The sequence below is a fragment of the Pristis pectinata genome, chromosome 7 (assembly GCF_009764475.1).
Source record: "Pristis pectinata isolate sPriPec2 chromosome 7, sPriPec2.1.pri, whole genome shotgun sequence".
Lineage (NCBI taxonomy): Eukaryota > Metazoa > Chordata > Chondrichthyes > Rhinopristiformes > Pristidae > Pristis > Pristis pectinata.
In genome coordinates this window covers 22,977,596-22,998,376 of record NC_067411.1, presented here as the reverse complement: position 1 = coordinate 22,998,376, position 20,781 = coordinate 22,977,596, and the positions used below count along the sequence as shown (strand labels likewise).

The window sequence follows — 20,781 nt, the reverse complement described above, 5'->3', positions numbered from 1 at the left end:
ATATATATACACACACACACACATACATATATATATATACACACACACATACATATATATATATATATATATATAAAGAAATCCAGCTTTGCATATATATTAAGAATTCCAGCTTCACATATATGTTAAGAAATCCAATTTAAAAGAAAACATACACTCAATGGAGGGATCTGAAGATGTGAAGTTTATTCCACTTCCAAGTAATACATTTAAACCTCCCACGCGTAGATAACTAATCTTCTGACTGGCTCGCTGCGATCAGACGATAAGGACAAAAATAGATGAAACGCCAGGAAACTAAATCTGTTCCAATTAAAATACCCCTGCAAATCAGGAGGCTCCAGAGGATTAAGTTTTAAAATTTAAAAAGAACTTCCGCAAGTTGAATAAATGAATCATTTCGGGGGCATTTTGTTTTCGCGACCTGGCATTCCCTCATTGGATCGGGATCCACTCCTTTTGGCTTGTTCATGTTACACAGACAGATGCATTGGTCAACCCTTCCAAAGCAAGTCCCCCGTCCCATCCCACAGCAGTGTTGCGCATTGTCACCCGCCGCTGCCCCGCTCCGACTGGTATGAAGACACCTTCACCCAACACCTCCTCCCCCTCCCCCCATCATTCCCCCCCCCCCCCATCATTCCCCCCCCCCCCCCGTTCCCTTCCCCCTCATTGGAGCCACGGCGACACGTCATCGCTTGCGCGCTTACGTCAGCAAGCATCTGAGGAGAACAACATTGTGGCCGGCGGCGGGGACGTGTGGAGTGGGGCCGCGCCGATGTCCGACGTTGCGGCCGTAGCGCCCGAGCGAGTCACGGGCTGGGGTCCGGCCGTCCACTGAGCTCCGAGCTCCGGTATCGTCGTCACAGAGGGGTCGAGGGAGGAGAGGGGCGTTTCAGGGCACACGGAGCCGAGCGCTGGCGCGTCGGCTTGTAAACAGATGCTGACACGTGATGCGGAGAGTCCGCATTGTCTCGGAGATCTTTCTGGAGAACGACGACAACAACAACAGCAACAACAAGCAGCAAAGGGCTACCGTCGTGTGAGAGCCGCGGCGCCGGTGGCGCACGGACAGTGCCGCAGCCGCCCACCGCGGATCTGGATGCTGGGGCACTCTCGGCTGCTGGCGGAGGGAGGAGGAGGAGGTGGAAGCGTTTCGACCAAGATGGCTGGTCCAGCTCCAAACTTCTAACGGATGTGGATTTTATTGCCTTATTTTCGAGCCTCGGAGGGAATAAACGATGTCGTTCGCCGTGGAGGACAACTTGGAGTCCGACTGGGTGGCCGTTCGACCCAACGCTTTCGACGAGAAGGAAAAACACAAGTTTGTTTTCATTGTGGCTTGGAATGAAGTGGAAGGAAAGTTTGCCATAACGTGTCATAACAGGACGGTGCAGAGGAAGAAAATTGGGGCCAGGGACTACTGTTCAAGAGGGGAAGATGAGACCCAGATGCCACAAGATGTTTTGGTCAGGAGTCCAGTTCGAGGGTCTGCTGGGATCAAGAGTCCAGCTCGAAAGGGGGTTGGGGTCAGGAGGCCAGCCCGAGGAGGGACCAGTAGCAAGAGTTCATCTCCAGGAGAAACTGGGGCCAAGAGTCTAGGGGCTGCTGAGATTAATTTGGAGGATGGCAAAGTGATAGATTCTACCCTTAATCAAGTTTCTGATAAAGTGGACGATAGAGTCCAGGACCAAGATAAATATAGTGTGGCCCCAGATGACAGCAGTTGGGCTGGACTGTTCTCCTTCCAGGATTTGAGGTCTATCCATCAACAACTTTGTGCTGTAAATTCAGAGTTGGAGCCTTGTTTACCAGTATTTCCTGAAGAGCCTTCAGGGATGTGGTCAGTGCTGTTTGGAGCCTCTGAAGTGATTGATGAAGAAATGGATGTGCTTTGCTTACAGCTTCAAGTTTACCTTGGCCATGCTCTGGATATTTGTGGATGGAAAATCCTCTCTCATCTCTTGTTTACTGAAAATGATAACCCAGATGAGTATTATGAAAGTTTGAGTGAGCTGAGGCAAAAAGGATATGAAGAGGTACTGCAGAGAGCGAAGAAACGATTACAGGAGGTGAGGCAACTTGATATTTTTATATGACAAAAATTAGCTTTCTTGTAATGACACAAGTTATCCGTTATCAATTTCATCGTGCCCACTTTAATGGCTGGTTTAATAATGACACTGAAATGGAATAGCACTAATGGATATCCTTTCCTTTTTTGTACAAGATTGGGTCAGAAACAACCTGCTATTTTTCATGATGGGTTTGGATTTTTCCAATTGCTTATACTCGGTAGTGAAAGCTGGCCTCAGAAAAACTAATAAAGTGGCAGGGGAACTTGCATTTAACAAATTGATTTACTTGACAATACCTAATTAACAATACATTCTTAATCCTATTCATAGAGGCCCAAATTAATCCTTCATTATACTTAAACCAAAGTACTGGACAGTCAAGCACAACATGGGCACTTGAATGTTTACATTTCTTTTAATTCAGACTTTTTCTCCTCACCATCCGTTGACTTATGAAGAAGGAATTGTGATCTACCGTCTTGGGAAGTTGAGCACTTGTGCAAACACCAGCTATATCATCATAGAATAGCCTGAGGCTGGTATTGACAAGTAAAACCAGCAGTTCTTGCCATCTGTGAAATTTGGGTTTTAATTTTTCTTGCAGGGAAATCAAAAATCAGGTAATATAAAACCAGAAAATGCTGCAAACACTCAGCAAGATAGGTAGCGTCTGTTTGAGTTAATGTTTTAGAAGACCCTTCAAAAATCAAGGAATCTCACATCGTGAAATTTGCATCTCAATACTTTACAAACTAAATCATTTCACTGTCCCATTGTGTTAATTTAATAGTTATTAGTTTGTGCTGTTTGGATTTAGGTCAAAGTTTATATTTGTAATATATAAACAATGATATATATATAACTTAATAAATACCAATTTTAAGAAATCGTGTTCTAATTGCCATGCAGTCTGAGTCATTTCCTAACCAAGGCTGTTTTAATCTCTATGCCCAGCGATTAGCGGTTGAATAAATGTGGGTTGGTATGTCCATTGATTCACCTTTTATATTTGCTATATTTATTCCATTAGTAGAATTGGCTTGTATTCATCTTCAAACTCCTATCTACCAACTGAGAAGAAACGCTGTTGAGAATTTTGAGAGTTAATTGCATCTTGTTCCCAGTTGCAACATTTAGGTGCTGAATCTTCGAAATACTCTACTTGGAGGCCTGAGTAGAGTTCATTGGGTTTATTCCGAACAGAGATAGATGTATAGATTTCTGAATGTTAAAGGAAACAAGGAATATGGGATAGTGCGGGAAATTAGTCTGAGGTTGAAAACCAGCCATAATTTATGTGAATGTCGTCTGAGCAGGTTTAAAGGGTTGGATGAGGCTGCCCCTAATTATTTTGCTGTGTTCATCTAAAAATGGCATCTTTGGTGTAGAACATGGTACTGCATTGGTATTCATTCATTACACAAGGCAACATTGATATTATGTGCATCGGCGTAGAACTTCATGCTCAAGACACGAGTTGGAATTGAAACAGCACTCTTCTGACTTCCAAAAGTACTATGAACTGAGCTTGGCTGCCACATGGGCTGGTAACAACCTCCCAATTCGGTATCATAAGCTAACAAAATAACAAAAATTGATTGGGATTTAAAAAAACTGGAAATTTTTGAAAATATATGTAGCATTTCGTTTTCAATACTTTCATTAATAGAAGTAAATTTAGAATTAAATATAAAGAATGATTTGCAATTGAACAGCAGCATTCTTCTCCCTTGTGGGACACCCCAAATGTTTTACAGCAGATGAAAATAGTGCTACTGTAGTGTAGGAATTACAGTATCTATGTTGTACATAGTCAGGTCCTAAAAGGAGCATTGTGATATTGACCAGATTTTTCTTGCAACATTGAGGGAGAGAGATTAGCTAGGATAATTATGGTACTCGTAGCATCCGTAGAATAAAATTAACTTTAGTTAAAATCAACTTCAAAATGGGAATTAAAGCATGAGAAACTAGCTGTTGCCACTTATCACCAGTTTCTTGAGTTTTATATTTTATTACATTGATATTATGCTGACACACCTAATATCAATATTGCCTTATGTAATGAATGAACACCAATGTAGTATTACATTCCACACCATCAAAGATACCATTTTTAGATGAACATAGCAACAGCCTGTCCTGGTCAAATCATGTAGATGCCATGGCCAAAAAAGCTCACCAGCGCCTCTACTTCCTTAGGAGGCTAAAGAAATTTGGTTTGTCCCCTTTGACCCTCACCAACTTTGACCGATGCACCATAGAAAGCATCCTATCTGGATGTATCACGGCTTGGTACGGCAACTGCTCCGCCCAGGACCGCAAGAAGCTGCAGAGAGTTGTGGACACAGCCCAGCGCATCACGGACACCAGCCTACCCTCCTTGGACTCTGTCTTTACCTCTCGTTGTCTTGGTGTAGCAGCCAGCATAATCAAAGACCCCACCCACCTGGGACACTCTCTCTTCTCTCCTCTTCCGTCGGGTAGAAGATACAGGAGCCTGAGGGCACGTACCACCAGACTTAAGGACAGCTTCTACCCCACAGTGATAAGTCTATTGAAGGGTTCCCTTATACAATGAGATGGACTCTGACCTCATGATCTACCTTGTTGTGACCTTGCACCTTATTGCACTGCACTTCCCCTGTAGCTGTGACACTTTACTCTGTACTGTTATTGTTTTTACCTGTACTACTTCAATGCACTCTGTACTAACTCAATGTAACTGCACTGTATAATGAATTGACCTGTACGATCGGTTTGTAAAACAAGCTTTTCACTGTACCTCGGTACAAGTGACAATTATAAACCAATACCAACATAATTAGGGGCAGCAATAAGTCATCCAACCCTTTAAGCCTGCTCAGACGACATTCACGTAAATCATACCTGATCTTCAATCTCAGCACTATTTTCCTGCACTATCCCCATATTCCTTGTTTCCTTTAACATTCAGAAATCTACTACTTTTTATTTCATACTTTATTTCAGGCATTTTATTTTATTCACGTGTTTCCTTTTCTTATATATTCTCGGAATTTGTCAAATGTGTAGCTTTAAGAGCTGCCTTAACTTGAGCACCTAAAAATAAATTGATGGATAGGGAAATGGTGTCAACGCTTCCAGTTCAATGATCTTCCATCAGAAATGAAAAAAACTCAGAAATTAAATATGAGTGAGCTGTATATTGGTTTTCTGTACTGTAATTTCTGTGATTCTGAACCTGTTTATTTTCTAGAATTAAGTATATAGGTCTTAATGCTGTAGTTAATGTGGCTGAATAATACAACTCCACTTTTACTAAAGGCACTATTTCATATTTTCATATTTTAATCATTTGCAGTTTTTAAAATCTGTACATTAATTTTCTAGCAATGACAAGAATTAGTTGTAATTTTTCTATCCCATTACATAGACCACTTAAAAAAAAGGTACTGTGACACTGTATTTCATTATTGTGGTGCAAGAATTCTGAAGCTTTTAAGTACTGCTACTCTAACTTCAGATTTCTGACTCATGCCAGTACAGTGCCTGGTTTTTGTCATCAAAAGTTCAGGGAAAAAAGGGACTGTAAAAGCTACCTCTCAGAACAATTTGCTGTGTGCTATTGTGAAGACCTGCAATGTAGAATTTATTATTAAAGTTGAACTTAATTTATCAGTGGTCCTACTCATAGTTAAGTTGATCTAAATTCCAGTACAATAAGTTTTTGCCATTTTACTTAACTTTACACAGTTGATTAGAAGCATGCCAGGTTAACTAATATGTCTGCAAATTCCTAATGGAAGTAAAAGCTTTTTGAATGTTTTATTTATGTAGTACGAAACAACTAACCTGTCACCTTGGTTTTTCTACATAATCTTTCAATAATTTTCCTTCAGTTTTTAACTGACAGATCCTGGGTATAAAATCTTTGTTTCTTTTTCTTTTAAACGTTTCAGAATTAACAGATGTGTTAGCTTGCACAATTTGCTCAAATACTACGATAGAGATATAAGGGACAGTGACTATAATTATACAATAAAAGAATGCCATCAAAAGTCATGGGGGATGGATGGGTGGGTCCTAGAGAAAACCATCCCAAGGTTGAGTCCAAAGAAAAATGTTGATGGCCAATCACAACTGCTACAAATACCAATGGTCTGACCATCTTCATGTACTTTATTAACAACTACACCTCTATTATTAGGCTGGAATTGGGCTCTCACTGTCATTTGTGGGGATTTCAACTTACTACATCATTGCAAGAATTGAGAATCACCCTTTTTTTGCCAGCCTACAGCAGAATCTGTATGATATCCGGACATTGATTAAGAAATGGCAGATAGCAAAGGCCACTGAGGAAAACCATCTTCATTTTGCTGAACCCCTCTTAATAGCATCCTGGGAGTTATGTCATCAGAAGCTGAACTGAACCAATCATACATTGGCTATGAGAACAAGACAGAATTGTATATTATGTGATCTGTGGCTTACCTCCTAATTCTTTTAAGCCTCATTCATCTACGTGGTGGTTGAATAGCAAAGAACTGTAGGTCAGCAATGTTCAGAAACAGTTATTCGCTATTGTGCCATAGGACTCATACCACTGATCAATATATGCCCGTTCTGCCACTGGCACAGTATGTAGAATTTAAATGATCTATGCAGCATCTCTAGTGCTACTCAAGGAACACCATCAGCTTTATATTAATCTCCAGATCACACACCAAATCTAACTTGGATATAACCTGGCACAAAATTCAGAAAATCCCTTCCCATTGCAATAGTTTGAGAAATGGGATCAGTAACTTTCAAAAGTATTGTATAGACATTCCTACTTGTAAATGATGTTGATTGACAGTGTGGTACACTTTTTATATTATTCTGTAGTTAGTAATTTACAAAACAAAAATCTATGGAATGTCAGATTTTTGTTTACATAAGTGGAGCTTCAGATGAATTTAACCTGTATTTTCACTGGTTTACACTATTCAAAATTGTGTGGTGGGGAACCAATTCTTCCCATTGTTTCTTTGATCATTTTATTAGACCACTTCATGTCACATTCCTTCAGAGAACCCCAGTCTCTTAACACAGTGGATGAATTACAGTGGCTTCTTATACTTTTAAAGGAAGCAGTGAAAATTTTATTCTTCAAATGCCACATCTCCATTCTTAAAGTATAATAGGAATTCCAGCCTCTATACTTCTAGTGGGTTCATTGTTTGTTCATCATTTATTAGCATGCTTGGCCATAGAATCTCTAAAGTTGAAGGAAATCCCATAGCTGTTCTATTGCTGAAGGTGCTTGGCATTAAATATTTAATTTGATTTGTCTGTGGTGCACTGGATGACTTCATTTCCTCTGCAGTGCTCTTTTGTTTTTGTTTTGAAGCATGCAGAGGAACCAGGACCCCCATGTCTCTTAAGGTGTGTTTGGCTGAATGCAATAGTAATCCAGCCTTTCCCACTTTATGCATTCAAACATTGAATGACGTTTGCACTAGGATTGTTCTTCGAACTTCCTTTTGTTGTCTAATAGGGTTGAACAAAAACATGTCATCTTAACCTTATTCATGCCTTTTCCGATTTCAACCATTTTAATCTTTTATCAATATTGTTATCTTTTATCTTGTTATCTCATCTTTTTTTAATGCTGCCTTCAAATTTCTAACTCAGTCTTCCTTCCTACCTGCAATGTTATTCTGTTAAATTCCAAATTTATCAAATAGTTTTAAACTGCATTTTCTTATGCTTGGATCACTTGTAAATTTCTTCCTACTTCAGTCTTGCTATATTTAATAACCAGATTGGTGGTTGCTAGTAATTATTCCCCACTTATTGAAACTATTGATCATTTCTTTATACACTTGCCGCCATTGTCTTTTAAATACAACATACAGTTAATAATTACAGTTAACTGTAAAAAATGTTACCTAGAAAATTCCAATGAATTCTAAGAGATGCCCTAGATGAGTGCAGCAGAAATAGAGTTGCAATAAATGTTTTAGTTCATAGTCATACAGTATGGAAACAGACCCTTTGACCCACTGAGTCTGCGCTGTCAGGTAGCCATTTACACTAATCATATTTTATTTGCCACCTTACCAAATACTCCCAAACTCTGCCACTCACCTACAAACAAAAAATGACATATTACTGTTTAAATAACTTGGAGAGGGACCAGTTGTCAACCACTCATGCTAAGAGAAAACATCTGACCCGTCAGGATAGGACAAGATAGCTTCAATCTGAAAATTACTTAGCACAAAGCAGTGATCATCAATCAATGATAACTAACGTGACAAATCACTGATTTTCACCTTTGGATAAACACAGTTCGAGCACAGTTTACAATACTGGTCACTATATTACACCACAGTACATGACACCACTGGAGAAAGTACAGAGATTTATTAGGAGGTTGTCAGGGCTGGAGAATTATAGTTACGAGGAGAGACTGTTAAGCTGGAGTTTTTTTTGAACTTTGGATCACAAGAGATTGAGGGGCGATTATAATGGAGGTATATAAAATCACGAGAGGGTAGACTGGGTAACCAGAAATGTTTTTCCTTTAGCAGAGGGATCATTAACTTGGGGCCACAGATTAAAGTTAATTGATGGAAGGATTACTGGAAAATTGAGAAAAAATTATTTCATTCGTCAAGCAGTGGTGTCAGGAGTTTACTGCCTCAAAGGAAGCAGCAGTCTAAGCCACATTCAAAAAGAACATGGGATGACCGTATGGATCTGTAACCTATACTGGTGTGGACCAAGAGCTGGGAAATGGGACTAACCTCAAGTTCATTTTTAGCAAGCATAGGCATAATGAGCTGAATGCCCTTTTGCTGTGCCGTAGATTTCAATGGATTTTTGAAGACTTCAGCTAAGCACCCACTTGACTGATCTGGCAAACGTGAAATAATCCCTTGTCACTATTTGATTGACAGCAGAAAATACTTTCGAGACAATGCTCAGCTTGCACTAGCCCAACAAGATTAATTGGTAATTGGCTTTTGATTTTACTGCTGTTTGACAAGTTTGGCATCTGTGAAATGAGAGCAGTATTCACTTATGTAAAATTAACTGCTCTTCAAAAAGTAGTTGTATGTGGAGCCTATATGGTGAAAGCTGGCATGGAAATCTGCTATCCTTCCCCAGTCTGGCCTATGTATGATTCCAAGCCCCAGGATTGGCCTAGTAAGCCACCTATTTCAAGGCCAAAGGATGAGCATTGATTTAATGTATTTGTCAGCAATGTCCATAGCCCATAAAGGAATCAAAAAGGTTAAGTGTTACAAATGAGGCTACATATAAATTAGGAAAATAGCACAAACTAGTTGCTTATCTCGTGTACAAGAAGCATCGTGTTTGGGCATTTAGTTAGAAGGGAAAACAAAGCATCTGCACAAATTGTTCTTGGGTCTCTGCTGAAAATTTTGTCCATGAGTTCTTGACTGGGTGTTAAATGTTTTTGGCACCAAAATGTGCTGTTGGTACACCTCTTGAGGCAAGGTTCTGAAAGAGGGACACTCTGAAGTGAGGTAGTAATTGGATTGGTAGTTTACCTGATTTGAACTATGGGAAATTAGACCAGCAGTTTGAAAGAAGGTGGGTGTTGGGGGAGGGGAAATCAGACTGGCTTTTGGTTTGAAAGATGGGAATATTGGACTATCAATTTGTTTGAGAGGGGATGGGAGCAGCCTGGATTGGCAGTTTATCTGAAGGGGAATGGGAATCTGAATTGGCAGTCTGTTTGAAGGTTCTGGTGAGTCAGGGCATCAGACTGTTGGTATGTTTGAAGGGAGGGGCATTGCACTGCTAGTCTTGAGGGAGGGGGATAGCCTGGCAGTTCATTTGAAGGGGTGGAAATCATGTCAGGTGGGGGGAGTATGAGTATATTGATTTGGTGTGGAGTCAGCAGGATCAGAATTCTTTTTAGGGTGGAGAAGAATTTTGTGGGGGAGGGAATCGGGAGATGGCTGGGCTGGGGTAGGGGCCCTCATTCCCTTGCAGTGCTCCAAGAAGAGTATTGTACAAGAAATGAAGTCTTCTGTGCACACTGACACATCACATCGCTGTGCTAGGGAGTGCAGTTGTATTTCTGGAATGATACAAAATGGAAACAATCACGTTTTTCATCAATGGGAAAAAACATAAATGAAAATAAATTTTGAGAAAAATCACTTTTTTGATCTGAATCCAACCTTAACTCTCACACTCCATTTCAGTAGACACCTGCCACTTCCCCTGAATATAAATGCTATTTAATGCAGTGCCTTACTTAGCAGCTTATTTTGTATGTTTGTTTTAATCTGGTAGACCATAGAACCCAGTGTCACTAGCACCTATAGTTGTCCATTGACTTGGGAGAAATCATCTCTTGATGTGGTTTTAGTTGACCTTCCCTACCCTTGCATGTTTTGTTCATATTGCAATGGCCTATGATGGTGTATGATATATCTGTGCTGCAATTTAAGACCTATATTACAGTATGAATAATGGCATTGCACTTTTTCAAATTGTGCTGTATTCTGTATAGGTTTATCAATACAACTATCAAAAGACATCTGAAAACGTACCACAGTATAAACTCTAGCAAAGGCAAGTAATAAGTCAAAGTTGAGTTTATTTGTCATATGCATAAGTACATGTATGCACAGGTGCAATGAAAAACCTTACTTGCAGCATCATTGCAGGCACGTAGCATCATATAAGCAGCATTCACAAGAAAAGACAATTAAACATAAATTATACATAATTTTTACAAGAAAAAAAAATACAATTTGAATGGAAAAAAAAGTCCATTTTAGTGCAGAATGATCAGAGTGGTCATAGTGTTGCTAAACTGTAGTGATGAGGGTTTTGCTGGTTGGTTCAAGAGCCGAATGGTTGAAGGGAAGTAGCTGTTCTTGAACCTGGTGTGGGACTTCAGGCTTCTGTACCTCCTGCCCGATGGTAGCTGTGAGAGGATGGTGGGAATCTCTGATGAATGGATGTTGCCTTGTTGAGGCAGTGCCTCCTGTAGATACTATTGATGGTGGGGAGGGATGTGCCCATGATGTATTGGGCACAGTCAGTTAAGAGTCATTGAAGAAACTGATATAATAGCTGGTTTGAAATATTTTGTGCATGCACATATAATTGAAGTTTAAAAAGCCCTTTTGATTCCACTGTCTGTTATTGATTATCCTACACTTGGAGACATGGTTCTAAACAAAATTACTCACCCTGTTTGTTACTCCTTCATCAAACATCTAAATCAAATCTTGAGCTTGATTGATAACATTTTTGTCTCAATTTTTAAACCTGGAACTGGAACACAGCCTGCCCTCTGCTGTAAATTTAACACATTTTAATCTCATATTTGTTACCCTTGTTTTTTTAAAATTCTGGCATGATTTATTCATTTCCACTAAATCTGGTACTAAATCCTTATTCAATGATGTCTGTTTTACCTAAACATACAGTTTGGTGAAGCTGACACCCTGATGAGTTTGCATCATCTTGAGCAAAGTTGGCTACAAATGAAGTGGTTGGCATTGGCATACAAAATAAAGGCTTGTAATGAAATAATGTGCTGTGGGCCATAATACTTGCTATTTCTTTCAACTGAGTTTTATTTGCAAAGGTTTTGTAACCCTAGAGTTTTCAGAGGCAAACAATGAACTAAATGGAATATTTGAGAATTGAATTAGACTACAAAATTCAAATTGTAAAACAAATTCTGATTTGCATGTAGCTGCTGGAGAAACACAAGATTACAGATGTTATGGTGGAACTGCTAGAACTATACCAAGAAGAAGATGATGCTTATGCTGCTTTATCAGAAGCAACCACAGAACTCTATCAGTATCTACTGCAGCCTTTCAGAGATATGAGAGAATTGGCCATGCTGAGACGTCAACAGATAAAGGTAAGAGACAACATTTTAACTCTATCTTGTCTGCATAGCTAGAAGTGGGCAGAGGGATGGTAATGCTCTCCTCCAAGCTGCATTCAACTTAGAACATGCAGTGAACCCTCAGAACAGCAATGATGAATATGAGAATAATCAGAACAAAACAGAAATGATTGTTGTAAAATCTACAATCCCAAGTTATAGGATGAAGTTCACAAATGAATGTTTTCAATGAAGAATGAAATAAAGAGTGAAAGACATTAAACAATGTAAATGAAACAGAATATTTAACTAGTATTGTGGGCCCAAAACTAGTCAGACTTGTGTACTGAATGAGCAGACCTAAAAATGTTGCAACATAAGGGGTGAAATTGTCTTTTACCAAGACTATTAAGCAGCTGATAGAGAATAAACTAAACTAAGTTTGAGACTATTTTTATTCTGCTTTGCATTCTTGCCCATCTGTAGTAGCCCCAGAAAACTGCTGGCAAACTGTCACCCTGAATTGTTGTAAATAGGTTGGGTATTCCCAACACAGAATGCCAGGATTTTGACTTGGTGACAACAAATGATTGATGATAAATATTTCAAAGTTAGGATTGCATTCATCGTGGAGAAGAACATGCAGATGGTGTTCCCATGTATCTGTCACTCACCTTTTTAGGTGGTACAAGTCAAAAGCTATCAAAGAAACCATATTGTTTACTCTGATAGTTTCTGAGATGCATGAAAAGAGATTTTTATCCTGCTCCCAGAAATTGAACTGTACATGGATTGAACTGTTGGAAAGAGGATTGTATTGAGGTAAAAGCAACTATTTAAATAAAGGTTATCCTTTAGTTATGTTGATGACGTGGCCAGTTCCTGATACTGATCAAGGCAGTTAATTTTTTTTCTGAGATCAAAATGCTGGGTTCTGTGTAACTTTTCATCATTTATAATGCACATTTGCTCAAATTATGATGCGAACAATGTTTTGCACTGATGCTAAATATAACTGGAGCAGATTCCCAGCAGGAATATAGGGTTGTACAGCACAGAAACAGGCCCTTTGGACCACCATGTTCACACTGGCCTTTTTGCCCAAGTACACTATTCCTGTTTGCCTATATCCTTCTATGCCTTCCCTATTCAAGTGCCTGTCTGAATGTCTCTTAAACATAGTGATAATATCTGATTCCATCACCTTTTCTGGCAGCAAGTTCCAGATATCAGTCACTCTCTGTATAAAAAGTATACAAAGAAAAAAACTTGCCCCTCAAATCTCTTTCTAAAACTCCTTCCTCTAATTCTATGCCCTCTTGTTTTTTGATCCCCTTACATTGTGAAAGAATTCTGGCTATTTACCCTATCTACGCCTCTCATAATTTTATATACTATTTCAGATTACTTCAGCCTCCTTCGCTCCAGGAGAAACAAACCCAACCTATCATTTATATAATTTGTAATATAGTTTGTAAGATGAAGTATGCTATCCCTTTCAATGTGTTATGTCTTTTAAGTACTCCAATTTGTTCTGTTTTGCATAATATGTACGGTTGGTATTTGTGATGGGACTTGTATTTGCATTTGATGGTTTTTCTGTTTCCCATGTATGTGTAATACAAATTGCCTCTTTTTTTTCTCTCACAATGCCCAGTGTACAATATAAGCCCCTTTCATTAGAGCAATTACTGATTTTTATAGTTTGTGATTTTTGTAGACTTCGCACCAATCATCTGATAACATGTAATATTTGAGTAAAAATATTCTTCATGGTTCTATTAGAGTGTCTAAGTTTGTAAGAAATAAAAGAATTTCTTTGGAATAATTATAAGGAAGAGTGATGCAAAAAATATTATTTGTGGCGGTTGGTGTAATGCTTTTACAGCGCCAGCGACCCGGGTTCAATTCTGGCCACTGTCTGTAAAGAGTTTGTACGTTCTCCCCACGTCTGCATGGGTTTCCTCCGGGTGCTCCGGTTTCCTCCCACATTCCAAAAGACATATGGGTTAAGAAGTTGTGGGCGTGCTATGTTGGCGCCGGAAGCGTGGCGATGCTTGCAGACTGCCCCCAGAACACTCTATGCAAAAGATGCATTTCACTGTGTGTTTCGATGTAAATAAAGATATCGTATCTTCTAGTTATTATGTTTACAGTACCATATTTATCAAAACATGTCACAAAATACGTAGCTACACAGGTTAATAGGGTGGTAAAGAAGGCATATGGCATGCTTGCCTTTATTAGTCGAGGCAGTGAGTTCAAGAGTCAGGAAGTTGTGCTGCAGCTTGAAAACTCTAATTAGGCCCTATCTGGAGTATTGCATTCAGTTCTGGTCACCCCATTATAGGAAGGATGTCGAGACATTGGAGAAGGTGCAGAAGAGGTTTACCAGGATGCTGCCTGGATTAGAGGGCACGTACTATAAGGAGAAGTTGGACAACCTTGTGTTGTTTTCTCTGGAGCAGCAGATGCTAAGGGAAGATCTGATAGAAGTTTATAAGATTATGAGAGGCATAGATAGACAGCCAGTATCTTTTTCCCAGGATTGAAATGTCTAATACCAGAGGGCATGCATTTAAGATGAGCGGGGGTAAGTTGAAAGGAGATGTGCAGGGCAAGTTTTTTACACAGCGTGATGAGTGCCTGGAATATGTCGCCTGGGGTGGTGGTGGAGGCAAATACGATAGGGGAAATCACTGGGCTGTTAGATAGACACGTGTGGGAAATGGAAGGATATGGACATTGTGTAGGCAGAAGGGATTAGGTTAGTTGGGCATTTGATTACTAATTTAGTTAGTTTGGCACCACATTGCTGTTCCTTTGCTGTACTGTTCTATGTTCTATAAAATGACTGAAAAGCATAAATAGTGTCTTGAATGTCTAGGAATTATGCAGCGCAGACATGGCCATTTGCCCCACTGTGTTCTCACCGACTAGCAGTCGCCATTTATATTAATCCTATGTTAATTCCACCTTTCTATTTTTTAATTAGACTGGGGATAAAAAGACAAAAGTGAAAATTTGTTTCCATTGGCAGATGGCTTATGACCAGAAGGCACAAATTTTAAGTGGTGGGCGAGAAATGTTGGAGTTTGTGAGGAAACTTTTGTTTATGCAGAGAGTGATTATCATTTGGAATTTGTGCATTGGGAGGGTTGAAAAGTCAGTTGCAACTTTAAAAGGCAATTGGATAGGTACCTGAAGGAAAATGATCTGCGGGACTGTGGGGGAAACTGCTACTCTGCAAAGGGATTTGGATGGAATTGGGCAAAATGGCTTCCTGTCCTGCAACATTTCTTCAGGTATTCCACAATTTGAAAATTTTCATTACATTACTGAGATATTATTTGAGAGGGAAGGAAATACTCGGGAGGAATTGCAGAGATCTATTGTGAGAGTAGGTTATCTGTGTTAACTTGTGAATACAGCTTTTGTTTTCACTGAAGCTCTTGCATTTGTGCTCTAATTTTACAAGCTAACTGCATATTTTGTTGGCTCATGGGTAACAGCTTTTTTTCTGTTTAGTTGACAGGAAGGCAGAAATAAATGAAAGATTTTTCATCCTTTATTATGGGGTATGATGTATGGAAATTTGTATGTACAGTTGGTTTTTGAATAAATACTTAATGCTTGAGGAAAATTTTTACCCCTGGTTCAGATGGAGTGTGGCAGTGAGGTGGGGTCTCTTTTTTTTCTTTAAAAAATAAAGAAGCAACCCTGTGCCTACAGCCCCTTCTAATTTGATTTGTATTAGCTACAGAAAAAGAGAAGGAGCAATCTAAAACAAAAGTAATTAATTGGAGAAAGGCTGATTTTTATTTTAATGGGATGAGAGTGGATCTGACCTAGATAAATTGGAATCAAAAGTTGACAGCCAAAACTGAATAACAGTGGGTTGCCTTTTAAGGAAGAGATGGTTTAGGGTTGGTTGAGGCACTTTCACAAGAGCGGCAAAGAAGGCACTAACAACCAAGAAACCCTAGATGACTGAGAAAGGTAAAGCAAAAAATGGCGCTGGTTCAATACACACAGTGCAGAGGAACTCAGCAGGTCAGGCAGCATTCATGGAGGGAAATAAACAGTTGACTTTTTGGGCTGAGACCCTTGACCAGGACTGGAAAGGAAGAGGGCAGAAACCAGAATAAGAAGTTAGGGGGAGGAGTACACGCAGTCAGGGGATAGGTGAGTTCAGATGATAGGCGTCCAGGTGAGAGAGGGAAGGTAATGGGAGGGGGAGAAGATGTAATAAGCTGAGAGGTGATGGGTAGAAGAGGCCAAGGGCTAAAGAAGAAGGAATCTGGTAGAAGAGGGCAGTGGACCATGGAATAAAGGATGGGGGAGGAGAGGAGAGGAGATGGGCAGGTCATCAAGGTGGGAGAAGGGAGCCATAGGAATAAGGGAAGAGAAAGGAGTGGGGGGCAGGGGGAGAAAAGGAAGGGGTGGGGTTACCAGAAGTTAGAGAAATTGATGTTAAGGCCATCAGGTTGGAGACTCCCAAGGTGGAATATGAGGTGTTCCTCCAACCTGTGCTTGGCCTCAAAGTGACAGTAGAGGAGGCCATGGATAGACATGTCAGTATGGGAATGGGATGTGGAGTTGAAGTGGGTGGCCACTGGGAGGTCCTGGCTGTTGCGGCAGACAGAGCAAAGGCGCTTGACGAAGCGGTCACCCAATCTGTGTTGGGTCTCACTAATGTACAGAAGGCCACACCAGGAGCACTGGATGCAATAAATGACACCCTCGGACTCACAGGTGAAGTGCTGCCTCACCTGGAAAGATAGTTTGGGACCCTGAATGATGGTGAGGGAGGAGGTGAAGGGACAGGTGTAGCACTTGGTGCAGTTGCAGGCATAAGTGCCAGGGGGGTTATCAGTGGGGAGGGATGAGTGGCACTGGTTGTAAATTCAGGTGACAACCCACCCTCTTTCTTTTATATATATATCTACACACACACACACACACACACACACACACACACACACACACACACACACACACACACACACACACACACACACACACACACACACACACACACACACACACACTCTTCAGTTTATGGAAGTTTGTCCTTACAAAATTCACAAATCACTATCCAAAAATTTGAGATAAAAATTCTCTCTCTCTCTCATGATGGAATTTGATTTTTTTTAAAAAAAAGGTAAGTAAATAAACACTTTTTTTTGCACTTGTGTTTCTTGATGCAGACACGGCTTTGCATTGTGGAAAATCGTGATGTGGACTGTTTTCTAGGAACACAGCCCCCAACCCCCATAACGTGTGAGTTGCCTGCACCCAGTGAGAAACTATATGATTACAAAAGAATGAAAGGGGAAGTGAAAAATAAAATAAGAGACCATTTGAAAAAAGATTGGCACCCAATAAATGAGAATCTTGAAGTGTTCGACAGACAGTTTTAATGGAAAATATCTCGAGGAAGAGTGGGGGCCCACTAAGGGAAAAATGGGGAGCTGGCAAATAGATGCTGAAAGGATTGGTAAGATACTAAATGAGTATTTTGCATCCCTCTTTGGGAGGGAAGAGGATGCTTCCAAAGAAATAGTTGAGATACTCTGTTTAAAAAAAAATTGGCAGCATGGAAGTATTAGAAAAGTTGGCTGAACTTAAAGCCGCCAGGAATGGATGGGATGACCCTAGGATTTTGAGGGAAGTTTGGGAAGAAATGTCAGAGGCACTCTGGATATGGTGGTGGTACCAGAGAACTACAGAGCAGCGATGTTATCCCCTTGTTCAAAAAAGGGAGTAAGGATAAGCTCAGCAACTTCAGGCCAGTCATGTTAACCTTGGTAGGGGAAATGCTTTCTGGGACAGTTTTCATACAGACAGTTTTTGGAGGGAAATGGATTAATTACAGCAAACCAGCACCGATTATATAGAATTTTTTTTGAGGTAGTACAGGTGATGAGAGTAGGGCATACATGAATTTCTAGGAGGCTTTTGATAAGGTGACACGTAACAGGCTTGTTGAGGAAGTTGAAGTATGTGATGTGCAACATGGAGACAAAGTTGCCTAAATAACAGAAAACAGGTGGTTGTGAAGAATGGTCATTTATCAAACTGGAGGAAAGTGAGTAGTGGGTGAAAACATGGCAAATGCACTGTAATGTGGGTCAAGTCAAATAGGTTTGTATTCACTATCATTTAAACAAATGAGAAGGATCTAATGGAAACTTACAAAATTCTGATAGGGCTAGACGGACTGGATACAAGAAGGATGTTTCCCATGGCTGGAATATCTAGACAGAGGGTCACAGTCTTGGATTCCCATGTAAGAGATATGGGACAGAGATGAAGGGAATTTTCTTCACTCAATGGGTGGTGAACCTATGGAATTCCCTATCACAGAGGGCTCCATCTCAGGAAGTAGGTTAGCAGCCAACATCCATTACAAGCCCACAGATTCCCCCAGCATCCTCCCAAATGCCTTTGTAAGGACTTCATTCTATTCTCCCAGGAGCCAAACTATTAGCATTTCCAAACAATCGGATACAGGACTATTGGAGTTATACTGTAAGAGGAGAGCAGCACAAGTATGGATCCCTGCGAGTCCCACAGGGAAGACTATTATGGACAGAAAGGAATTGGCTGAGATGTTATATGTATTTTGTACGTGTCCTCACGGTGGACACCAAAAAGTACCAGATGTGATGTTGATTGCAGGATTTAATGAATAACAAACTAATTAAGATGAACGATAAAGCAATGGAGAAATAAAAGGAATTAAAGCCTGATATATACTCTGCATCTAATGGTCTATGTACTCTGAGTGGATTAATTGTTTGTAATTATCTAAAATTTCCTAGATTCTGCAATGTTCCCAGTGGATTGAAATTTAGCAAGTAAAATACAGCTATTTAGAAAAGGCAGTAGAGAGAAGAGATGACCTAATATCAGACACAGGGAAAATGCTGGAATCTATTATCAATGAAGTGATAACAGGCCACACCAAATCAAGATATTAGGCAGAGTCAAGATGATTTTTTGGAAGGGAAATTGTGTTTGACAAATTTAAGTTTTTTGGAGAATATAATCTGTAGGATGATAAAAATGAACAAGTGAAACTAGTATAGTTAGATTTTCAGAAGACATTCAGTAAAGTTGTTACATAAGAAAAGGACTCATGGGATGGAATGAAATATTAGTATATATCATGGATTGTTTAATGGACAAAATTAAGACTGGGAATAAATGTTTACTTTCAGGTCCTCAGAATGTTATTAGTAGGATATTGCAAGGATCAGTGCTTGGGTTCCTCCTATTCACAAATTATATTAATGGCTGGGATGAAAGGGTGGAGTTTTGCTGACAATGTAAAACGAGCTAGGAAAATAAGGTGTGAGGAGAACATAAAGACCTGAATTTTATTCTGCAGTCTTGTTTTGTGGTGAGGGTGGGAGGATATGGGGTGTGGTGTAGCTGTGTACAGGTTTCTCAATCTCACAACTGGATTAACAGCAAGGCTCAATTATGGGGTTTGAGTTCTCTACCAGCCTGACTGGCAACTGGAGGCCTTTTGAGCACAAAACCTGCATTAGAAGGCCAAAACTGACAGAATGTCAGTAGGAGTAAAGGTTAGTTCAGGAAAGTGATGGAAGGTGCTGAGCCCTTGGGGAGCCTAGATTGTGGTTTATGGCTAAGGGTTCTCTTGCCCATAAGGCCATAAAACCACATAAGGAGTGCTGTAATGAAACTTGCCTCGGATTTATCTTAGCCTGCTTCCTTTAAATGGCTGGCTTTTCTGAGGTTTAGGAAACCTGGTCCCTTTGGTTGAAAATGATCTCATTATTAATATAATGTTAGGCTGCCTCTTTATAATATTTAAATAACCATGCTACTTGCTATAGTGTATTGGCCAGTCATGTTTTTTCTTGCAGAGAGTGATGTTCACTTGGTTGTAGAAGAAAGTTAATTTATTTGGGCTTTAATAGATAATGTTACCTCATTCACGATGCTGGTTTTTAAGCAAAGCCATGTGATTGATCTCCGTTTGTGTGACTTCTTTTCTGATGTTACTCCAATTATCAAGGAACAGGCAATACCACTTTTTTTCTAGAAATGTAATTTTACAAAAAATCCACTTGTGTATATATAATTCAGATTTAGTGAATACAGATGTCAGTACCTTGTGCATTGTAAATCTCTAAACTATTTCTGAGCTGAAAAGCTGTCAGAAAGTAAGCTAAAATTGTTTTAATGTAGCTTTGCCACATCTGATTTTTATCTATAAAGGACCACAACAATGAAATCTCAAATGGAACAGGATATAAACAAAAAATAATCCTCTTGTACCTTTTGAGCACATATTGAATTGTATTGCAAACAAGGAGTTCTTTCCATGTTAATGGTTATATTAAAATCTTGCATATAGTACCATTTCTGGTGTTTTGAATCAAAATCCAAGCACACAAGAATGATGAAGGGCCTCGACCTGAAACATTGACTGTTTATTTCCCTCTATAGATGCTGCCTGATCTGCTGAGATCCTCCAGCATTTTGTGTGTGTTGCTCCAGGTTCCAGCATCTGCAGAATCTCTGGTGTCTCTACACAAGAAATTCATAGATTTGGTGTGGGTGGGGAGTGAGGAGGGTGGAAATAGCAAGTATAAATACATAGAAGTTGGAACATTGATAAAGATATTTTGTCACATTCAGTTTGTGTTGGCATTTGCTGTCCATTCAAAGTAGTTCCAATCAGATTACACACCTTCTTTCCATGTCTCATTGATGGCTCTTCCTTCATTCACCTGACCTAGTTTTGAAAGTTGAGGTAAGGTTAGACTTTTTCTTACCGCCCATGTTATTCCCTTAGCTGCA

The 20,781-nt window shown here is 39.7% G+C and overlaps 1 protein-coding gene across 1 annotated transcript in view; it reads left to right on the top strand.

Annotated features, from left to right (window-relative positions):
- The first annotated feature begins 704 nt into the window (after window positions 1–704).
- jmy (junction mediating and regulatory protein, p53 cofactor) overlaps window positions 705–20,781 on the top strand; it is an 85,012-nt gene continuing 64,935 nt past the window's right edge. Inside the window, exons 1-2 of the mRNA XM_052020676.1 lie at window positions 705–2,072; window positions 11,803–11,976. Of these exons, the coding sequence (XP_051876636.1) occupies window positions 1,242–2,072; window positions 11,803–11,976 (1,005 nt within the window). The 5' untranslated portion in view covers window positions 705–1,241. The remainder of the gene's footprint in view (window positions 2,073–11,802; window positions 11,977–20,781) is intronic.